General features: G+C 45.3%; 2 protein-coding genes across 2 annotated transcripts in view; one reads left to right on the top strand and one right to left on the bottom strand.

The window, feature by feature from the left end:
* Positions 1-402, bottom strand: part of thumpd2 (THUMP domain containing 2) — a 5,306-nt gene extending 4,904 nt beyond the window's left edge. Inside the window, exon 1 of the mRNA XM_053633186.1 lies at positions 122-402. Within this exon, the coding sequence (XP_053489161.1) occupies positions 122-226 (105 nt within the window). The 5' untranslated portion in view covers positions 227-402. The remainder of the gene's footprint in view (positions 1-121) is intronic.
* Positions 403-786: 384 nt separating this feature from the next.
* On the top strand, positions 787-10,156 carry ecd (ecdysoneless homolog (Drosophila)). The gene is given in 12 exon segments (XM_053633185.1): positions 787-1,168; positions 1,983-2,188; positions 2,460-2,638; positions 3,963-4,155; positions 5,602-5,730; positions 6,005-6,130; positions 6,215-6,299; positions 6,302-6,526; positions 6,724-6,949; positions 7,871-7,938; positions 8,046-8,248; positions 9,411-10,156. Coding segments are annotated over 12 exon segments (2,040 nt in total). The 5' UTR covers positions 787-963; the 3' UTR covers positions 9,606-10,156.
* Positions 10,157-10,164: the final 8 nt, after the last annotated feature.

The raw sequence follows: 10,164 nt of genomic DNA, 5'->3' as shown, positions 1-10,164 counted from the left end.
TATGCAAATTAGGACGAATATGACGTCACTAGACTACTTCTAGCCACTTTCTTTTTTTTGAGCGTTTATTAAAGTAGTTACATCTCTAATTTGACTCTGAATGAAACACGAACTGGTTCACCTCTGTAGCATTCAGTTTGTGCTTCACTTCATCCAACAGAAACGCCTCCATACCGGCTCCCGCGGTGCAGTAAAACCGAACCGAACCGTCTCCGTCCCTCATCATCACCACCACTCGTATTGTTGGAGATGACGTGCGTACTACGCATGCGTGAAAATGTCGCGCATTCGCAAGTATGACTCGGTTTCAAAATTAAAGCCCAACCTGCTGTAACACACTAACAGACTGCTATTTGCTTTTCTGATATCAGAATGTAATTGCTAAAATTACAGATAAACATTTTATTATTTTTTTTAACATTGCAACATTCACAAATAAGGCTCTAAATGACTAAATATGTGCTCATTGGCATTATTGTGATGACTCACGCGTAATAATCAGGGTTATCAAAATATTGGAATAATTTAATAAAACATGTTTGCATATATGACAAATGCAAATTTAGCATAATTAAAAAAAATCGAAACTTAAAATATATTTTTTAAATGTCAAAAATAAAGGCAAATAATCACTGGCTGTATATATATACACACATACTAATACTAATTTATTTTTCATATAGAACGTACTTAAATACTTCCTCTCCTAGATTTTTTTTGCTGTTGAAATATTCATTATTTATACACAGACACCTTTTCGGTTGCACGCCTCCATATAAGCGCGTTGAACTAAGGACTTTTATTTTAAAAATAAAACCCGGAAGTATTTTCCTATCCAGTGTGATGTAGGGCTAACGTTACAAAAACACATGCACGTGTTTCCGCTTTTATAGAAATGATCAGAAGGAAGTTAGATTGTGTTTAAAAACCCGGGTTAAAGCTTCCGGTTAATGCTAAACAGACATGGAGTTCCTGAAGAGGGCCGCTGTACCGGAGGACGCGGTTCAGTACCGACTCTTTCTGCTCCATCCGCAACGTCTGGATGTTCAGGAGAAGCAGCGGCTCCTCCTGCGGTTCCTGGAGGATGTCCTGGCCGAGGTCGCTGCTCTGCTGGTGGGCTATATTTGGCAGAAGCAGCCGTTTAATCTCAGTTTACATCCGGAGAAAGGTGAGGTGATCTTCCTGTAGCTCTAAACAGTGTGTAGTGTTTGTACACAAAGTTAAGATTTCATTAATAAAAGACAGAAATTAAACAAACTCTTTGTTGGTGATTTTGCTTTTAAAACAATCGAATCCATTTTAAACATAGACGTTTAAACTTCATTCTCAATATACACGGTGGCCAAAAGTATGTGGACACCTGACCATTACACTCCTGTATAAGGTTCTTCCCCGAACTGTGTAACAACACATGTTGGAAGCATACAATTTCTTTGTAGGCTGTAGCGTTAGAAGTTCAATTCACTGGAACTAAGAGGCCCAAACGTGTTCCAGCACGACACAAAGTGCACAAAAAGTGCCAGCTCCATGAAGACATGAGGTCAGGGATCTTCTTCCAACTCTTTTGACTCATCACCTTTTGGATGAACCGGAACTGGAGCCTCCTCGACATCCCAACATCATCCCCTGACCTCAACCTTACTAATGCTCTTGTAGCTGAATGAACACAAATCCCCACAGCCACACCCCAAAATCTGGAACAGGACATTCAACAAGTGCATACAGTATGGGTGTGATGGTCAGGGGTGCACATACTTTTGATTGTATAGTGTTGAGTGAATGAAATGATTTTTGATAGTAATTGTATAACCAGCATCTTTTTTGGGGTGCGCTTACTTTTAAGTCGCAGGGATGAATGTGTCACAGGCGTTTTTTCCAAGTGATCTCAAATCGCAGCAGCGTCAATAAATTATTCGATCAGCTCAGTATATAGACTTAGTGAATGCGTATTTATGTTTAATGGGGGTGTGTTTGGTCTATAGGGGGCGTCCCGGCTCACCTGGGCGGCAGCGTGGAATTCGGCGACAACGTGGAAGACGAGTGGTTCGTCGTTTATCTGCTCAAACACATCACATACAAGTTCAGCGAGCTGGCTGCTAGCGTCCAGGATAACGACGGACAGTTCCTCCTGATCGAGGCGGCTGAGTACCTGCCCAAGTGGCTCGACCCTGACAGCAGTGAAAACCGGGTCAGTGGTCATGATGATGATGATGATGATGATGATGATGATGATGATGAGAAGGAGGATTGCTGTGATATAAGAGGAATAAAACACTTTGTGTCATGCTGTTATATGTAACTCCGCTTCATCGCACCACTACGCTCTGGATTATTTTCCAATAACCGCATGACACGGTGTGTTTTATTCCTCATACAGTAAAGAAGCATGGCTCTATATATCTAGTAAATAGCATATACTGTACATATGAGTTCATGTTCTTGCTGATTGACTCTCACAGGTGTTCCTGTACCACGGAGAGCTGCACGTTTTGCCCAATCGTTTGCGTGCTGGAGAAGCGGGATGGCCTCGGGATTCAGTGCCGTCAGTACGAGAGGCTCTGGAGGTGCTGCACACACACGGCGAGCACTGCGTAGCTGATCGGCGCATCCGAGCTGCACTAGAGCGTCGACTGGAGGGGTGAGAGACAGGGTGAGAGGGGGGTGGATCAGGAGGAGGGTGGGGGTGGATCAGGTGGAGGGTGGGGGTGGATCAGGAGGAGGCTGGGGGTGGATCAGGAGGCGGTGGGGGTGGATCAGGAGGAGGGTGGGGGTGGATCAGGTGGAGGGTGGGGGTGGATCAGGAGGAGGCTGGGGGTGGATCAGGAGGCGGTGGGGGTGGATCAGGAGGAGGGTGGGGATGGATCAGGAGGAGGGTGGGGATGGATCAGGAGGCGGTGGGGTGGATCAGGAGGAGGTGGGGGGTGGATCAGGTGGAGGGTGGGGGTGGATCAGGAGGAGGCTGGGGGTGGATCAGGAGGAGGCTGGGGGTGGATCAGGAGGAGGTGGGGGTGGATCAGGAGGAGGGTGGGGATGGATCAGGAGGCGGTGGGGGTGGATCAGGAGGAGGGTGGGGATGGATCAGGAGGAGGGTGGGGATGGATCAGGAGGCGGTGGGGGGAGGATCAGGAGGAGGGTGGGGGTGGATCAGGAGGAGGGTGGGGATGGATCAGGAGGCGGGTGGGGATGGATCAGGAGGCGGGTGGGGTGGATCAGGAGGAGGTGGGGTGGATCAGGAGGAGGTGGGGTGGATCAGGAGGAGGTGGGGGGAGGATCAGGAGGAGGGTGGGGGGAGGATCAGGAGGAGGGTGGGGGTGGATCAGGAGGAGGGTGGGGATGGATCAGGAGGCGGGTGGGGTGGATCAGGAGGAGGTGGGGTTGGATCAGGAGGAGGTTGGGGTGGATCAGGAGGAGGGTGGGGATGGATCAGGAGGCGGTGGGGTGGATCAGGAGGAGGTGGGGGGAGGATCAGGAGGAGGGTGGGGATGGATCAGGAGGAGGGTGGGGATGGATCAGGAGGCGGGTGGGGATGGATCAGGAGGCGGGTGGGGTGGATCAGGAGGAGGGTGGGGATGGATCAGGAGGCGGTGGGGTGGATCAGGAGGAGGTGGGGGGAGGATCAGGAGGAGGGTGGGGGTGGATCAGGAGGCGGGTGGGGATGGATCAGGAGGCGGTGGGGTGGATCAGGAGGAGGTGGGGTGGATCAGGAGGCGGTGGGGTGGATCAGGAGGAGGGTGGGGATGGATCAGGAGGAGGGTGGGGATGGATCAGGAGGAGGTGGGGATGGATCAGGAGGAGGGTGGGGATGGATCAGGAGGCGGTGGGGGTGGATCAGGAGGAGGTGGGGTGATCTGCATGGGCTGTTAGATCTTCTGTACATTAAATTTCAGATATTATTGTGGATCACATTAATGTGGATGATTTTGAATTGTGTACGTGCGTGCGTGTGTGTGTGTGTGTTGCAGGTACCCTGGTAAAATCCAGACCAGCCTCCACCATGCACATTGTTACGTACCTGCGGGTGTGGCAGCGGTGTTGTCACGGCGACCTGACCTCATAGCTCCAGCTGTTTCTGCATTTTACCTGCGTGACCCTGTTGACCTTCAGGTCTGCAGAACTTTCCGGAACTTTCCCCCCGAATCCAGAGTCCTCACACTGGTATTTATTTTGCTTTGATAATTGCTATCTATGAGAAACTGTTAAGGCGAGCTCATTTGATACGTTTTCAAGGTTGGGTTCAATCGCAGTTTTGTTTACACTAGATAATGACACTCTCAGAGCTGGAGAATCTGAGGCGTCAAATCAAAACAAGTCCAGTCATGGGCTGTGTCCGAAATCACGTACCGTGACAGTACATACTCCATTCGATTCGGTACCTTCTGCTCGGCCGTTTATACGGTACGTACTGATCAGTATAAGTAATTAGCATGAATGCACTCTGGATGTACTACAGCCGCAATGTTGGCGTTGTCATGGATCATCCGGGGATTTCTCGCCTTCTGTTTTATAAACACTGAGAATTCGGACATACTACTTCTTTGGCGTACTGCTTTTCGCATATTGTGTAGTAGGGATATTGGGACGCAGCCGAAGTAATCACAGTCGACCAATCAAAGCCCGTCAGTCCAAATCTGCCGCCAATCAAACTCCGCCGATCAAACTCTACCATTAAACTTGGACAATCAAATCCAACCAATCAAACGTGGCCAATCAAAGTCAGACGGTTAAAGTCAGCCAATCAGACGTGGCCCATCAAAGTCAGCCAATCAAACCATCAAAGTCAGCCAATCAAACCATCAAAGTCAGCCAATCAAACTTGGCCCATCAAAGTCAGCCAATCAAACCATCAAAGTCAGCCAATCAAACGTGGCCCATCAAACTCAGCCAATCAAACCATCAAAGTCAGCCAATCTAACCGTCAAAGTCAGCCAATCAGACGTGGCCCATCAAAGTCAGCCAATCAGACGTGGCCCATCAAAGTCAGCCAATCAAACTTGCCCATCAAAGTCAGCCAATCAAACTTGCCCATCAAAGTCAGCCAATCAAACTTGCCCATCAAAGTCAGCCAATCAAACTTGCCCATCAAAGTCAGCCAATCAAACGTGGCCCATCAAAGTCAGCCAATCAAACCATCAAAGTTAGCCAATCAAACATGGCCCATCAAAGTTAGCCAATCAGACGTGGCCCATCAAAGTCAGACAGTTAAAATCAGCCAATCAGACTTGGCCAATCAAACTCTACTATTAAACTTGTCCATCAAAGTCAGCCAATCAAACGTGGCCAGTCAGAGCTGTCCAATCAGAGCCTTGGTGTCAGTGCTGAGGTGTCCAATCAAAGTAATTCAAGCTCTTTGGCTCAAATAAATAGCTAAAATATTATTGTACAAATGTAAATGAGAATAATATTTAAACAGTCAGTTGATGTGCATAAAGATCTGTACTTTGATGGTCTGAATTTAAAAAAAAAAAAGATATTTTTTTTCAGTTAAAGGCATCCCTGCCTGCAAAAAAAGTATGCTCTAATGTGTGTTCATTCTTTGCTCTGGCATTCTCTCTCTCTCTCTCTCTCTCTCTCTCTCTCTCTCTCTCTCTCTGTGTTTGTCAGGTGACGTTCACCCGTTGTCTTTACGCTCAGCTGCAGCAGCAGAGTTTCGTTCCTGACCGGAGGAGTGGATTTACTCTGCCGCCTCCATCACACCCTCAATACAAAGCCCACGAACTCGGCATGAAACTGGTAACAACCCGAGGGTTTCCTTACAATCTGCTGTGGAGTAAAACTCTGCTCTTCCAGTAAGAGTAATCAGCTTCAGGGTGGAGTCAGTAACCCCTCCTTCACAGTGGGCCACATCACACCACCCTGTCGTGGATTATTTTCCTACAACAGCATGACACACAGTGTTTGTTCTTTGCTTAACAACACCACCATCACTTGTACTAGTGAAGTTAGTAATGAGTACTAATTTAGATAGAGGACGGATATAGTAGTAGATGGTTGTTTTGGATTGCAGGCGCACGGTTTCGAGATCCTGTGCAGTAAAAGTGGGCGCACAGAGGCCAACTCTGAGGCTCCAGTGACCGCTCATCCGCTCTGGAGAGGATTCCTGGACAGCCTGAAGAAGAACGATTACTTTAAGGTGAACTGAGATGAGTGGAAAATGTATCTAGTTAATATCTCCACTTTGTTACACAATCGCTGAACCGTGCTCTCGTGTGCGCAGGGGGAACTCGAAGGCTCGGCTCGATACAGAGAGCTCGCGACGGCAGCCGAGAGTTTCTTTAAGCAGTCGCTCTCCAGCGTACAGAGGTGAGGGTTTCACCCCGTGACTCTTCCATCCACCGCACTTTGGCTTTTCCACCAAATCCAACATTTCAGCGGTATTTCAAAAAAAATATATTAAATAACAGTATTATTATTTCTTGTTGCAGTTGTGTTCATGGTCCAGGTGAGGAGGTGTTGCAGGTGTTAGAGAGCGCCCCCTACAGTCTGGAGGAACTGAAGGAGCATGTAGCTCACCTTCCACCAGAAGACAGTACGTTCCTCTGTCTGTTTTTATTTATATATAAAATATATTCCTTTGTAGTTGATTCAGTTCCACCAGGGGAACTCGTGCCCTGCCGGTCAGTGTATTAAAATTTAAATACGGAAAAATCTATATGTTCTTTTATATTCAGTAACTAAAGCGTTTAATATGATACTTAAGATGCGTCTCTGTGCCGCCCCCTACAGGTGACGACTGGTTAAACATCACCCCAGAGGAGCTAGATAGGTTGCTGGAGGAAAGAGGGGGTCTGAGGTCAAGTAAAGGTCAAGGAGTCACGTGTGGAGCAGGAAGGAGTGAGGATGAGGAGAAGCAGCAGGAGGAAGAGGCCGGATTCACTCTAGTGGCTGTGACGAAAGGGATGAAGGACTTCATAAACGCCATGTCGTCACACCAAGGAGCTGAATTCCCCCGGTATCATCATCATCATCATCATCATCATCGTTCATTAACTCTGAGAGGAAACAGATTTTTATTTATCTTTACACCAGTGCAGAGTGCAGTCTTTTCTGAAAGAAAAAAAAAGTGGATATAAAATATATATTTTTAAAAAGTTTCTTTTAAATATTTCTCAGATATGTTCAGATATTTAAAAATAGTTTATTTGGTATTGTTTCACTTTTAGATTAAAATTAAAAATAAAAATATATAAATTTTCTTCATTAAAAGCTTTTTTTTAATTTTGTTTATAAATATTGGCCAATATAATTTGTTATATTAAAGTTTTAGTCATATTAAAATACCAAATAAAATGTATAAAGAATATATCAAATAAAATATCAAATATAAATAAAATACTAAAAAAATTTTTTTTTTTAAATAATAAGAAAAAGAATAATTTTATAATTGAAAATATAATATAGGAGGGTGAGTCAAATAAACGTTATTTATTTATTTCTTTCAATTTTGCGTATTTTACTGCAGTTATATGTCGCAGAAATGTATAATTTTTCGAAATAATCTTCCTTTCGTTCAGTGCAAGTCTTCCAGCACTGGATTCCTCTAGAAATGTATTCATTTTTTTATTTTTATTCAGTTCTAATTTGTCACCTTTTTACGGTTTTCATTTGACTCACCGTCCTGATATAATAATCACTTTCTTCTTCTTCTTCTTATTATTATTATTATAAGTAATTATTACAAACATGAGTAGAATTTTCTAATTTCACACTAAACGTTTTAACCAGAAGGTGTTTGTAGCGTTGTGCTTGAGCTACGATGCTAGCTCTGTAGCCAGCGGTTTAGCGTTGCCCACACTTCATGTTTAAATCAGACAGTAACGTGGGATTTAACGCTTTGGTGTGACAGGAAGTGTGCTTTTATTTTGCGTTTCAGGTCGTGTTTGTCGGAGCCGTTCAGTATCGACCCCGATGCGGTGACGAGCGCTCTGGACAGACTGCTTGGTGAGTTCTGAGCGCGTTGTTGACACGTTTGTTGCGTTAAAATAGCTGCGACGAAACGGAAATGATTGGTTGATTTTTTTTGCGTAACTTCATTTAATTGATGTCAGGTGGTAAAGAGGAGGAGCTGGACTCTGATGATTTGGACGATGATGATGATGATGATGATGATGGTGATGATGAAGCAGAGGAAGAAGGCTCTGAAGAGCAGACCGGAGCACAGACGTTGGATAATCTGAGGAGGTACATGGACGAGATGGACCAGGAGCTTCAAACCACGAACGTCGGACAGAGTTTCACGTACAACAGCAAAGTGAGTACTAGCTGCTCGTCGCAGATTCATCTACAACGATCGTGTAAACTTAATGTTTATATTAAACATTAAACATCAGTTCTAAAAATGATATTTACTGGATAGACAGACATAGCTGGAGACAGACAGACAGACAGACAGGAGTCCAGCTCCTCGTCTTTACCACAGAAGAGACCGAGCGAGACAAAGAGACTGACAGACTGAGGCAGACAGGAAGAGAGACAAAGATGGAGAGGGACAGACAGAGGCAAAGAGACAGATAGACTAAGATTGAGAGTGACAGGGAGAGAGACGAGAGACAAAGATGGAGATACAGAGACAGACAGACAGGAGCAGAGACAAAAGAGAGAGACTGAGACATAGATCGACACAGACAGAGATTGAGATATTGAGACAGACAGACAGAAGGGGAGACAAAGAGACAGACAGAAGAGACAGACTGAGATGAAGAGACTGACAGACAGAAGAGACAAAGAGACAGACAGACTAAGATTGAGACAGACAGGGAGAGAGAACGAGATGGAGATATACAGACAGGCAGAAGAGACAAAGAGACAGACAGACAGACAGGAAGAGAGACCGAGATGGAGATATACAGACAGACAGATAGGAGCGGAGACAGACGAGACAGACAGAGACAAAGAGACAGACAGACTAAGATTGAGACGGACAGGGAGAAAGACAAAGATGGAGCTAGACAGACTGAGAGACAGTTAGATGGACACAGACAGAGGCAGACAGACAGAGACTGGCACTGGGAGATGATCAGGGACAAAACGAGACAAGGAGACCGTAAGATACAGAGCCAGGCAGACAGACACACAGTCAGAGATGGAGAGAAACAGACAGACTGGAGACAGGGCCGGGGGTGAGATGAAACAGACAGATGGAGACAGATAGACAGGCAGAGACACAAGCACAGAAACAGAGACCGGAGCAATTTGCCACCGATTCCACATTTTTAAATTTGTTATGACATTTTTGACTTTTTGTCCATTTATAAATACATTTACTGTCGTGTAACTTCACACAAATCAAGCGAGAATTTAATGTAAATAAAAACAAAACAAGTTTGTAAAACACTTGTGTGTAATTTTTTTTATTTTTTTTTTTGAGTTACATATGAAACCTTTCAGCTAACTCGCACCGCTGTGTCCAGCAGGGCGGCGATATCGGAGCAGATGCAGCAGGAAGCTCTGCGCAGACAGAAGATGATCTCCAGCCTTTAGACTTGGACGTCAACCTGGTAACCAATTTGCTGGAGTCGCTGTCCTCTCAGGCCGGTCTCGCCGGACCCGCTTCAAATCTGCTGCACAGCCTCGGCCTGCGCCTGCCCCCTAACGCCGATCCCTCCTGAGGCCACGCGCCTGAACCAGCTGGTGCATCACATCTCATGTCTTTACTAGGAAATTCCTAATATGACCACTATATTTATAGTGTGTTCAACACTGTATGCTCCAGTTCGTGTGTATGTTTGTACAGGATGTCGAATAAAAGCGGTTTTGTAAAACACCACAGAGTCGATTTGTATCATTTGGAAATTTCTCAGACATGATGACAGTTGAGAAAGAGAGAAAACAGGACCGGTGTTTTGCCGTGTCGTTCTTCACTCTTCCTGATTAATTGACTTTCTGCTAGTGTTCTATTAACGGAATGAACCGACACTCCTCACACACACACAAGTCAATCATTTGTGATTTTATCTTGTCCGATTGTTTCCCTCAGACGGAGCCGGTGACACATCCGCAGGTTTGTTAGGTTACAGATCACCTTTTATTGATATTTTTTGAAACCATCTTTACTTTGACTCCTGCCTGATTCATTCTATTGTGTATCAGTCATGGACTACGCTAAACATTTACTTTATTAGGAACACCCGTTCACCAGGTGATGTTTTTGCCTTCTTACATCTTCGT

This window comes from Ictalurus furcatus, chromosome 9 (genome assembly GCF_023375685.1).
Source record: "Ictalurus furcatus strain D&B chromosome 9, Billie_1.0, whole genome shotgun sequence".
In the NCBI taxonomy this organism is placed as follows: Eukaryota; Metazoa; Chordata; class Actinopteri; order Siluriformes; family Ictaluridae; genus Ictalurus; species Ictalurus furcatus.
The sequence above is the reverse complement of the archived record's forward strand: the minus strand, read 5'-3'. Positions and strand labels throughout refer to the sequence as shown.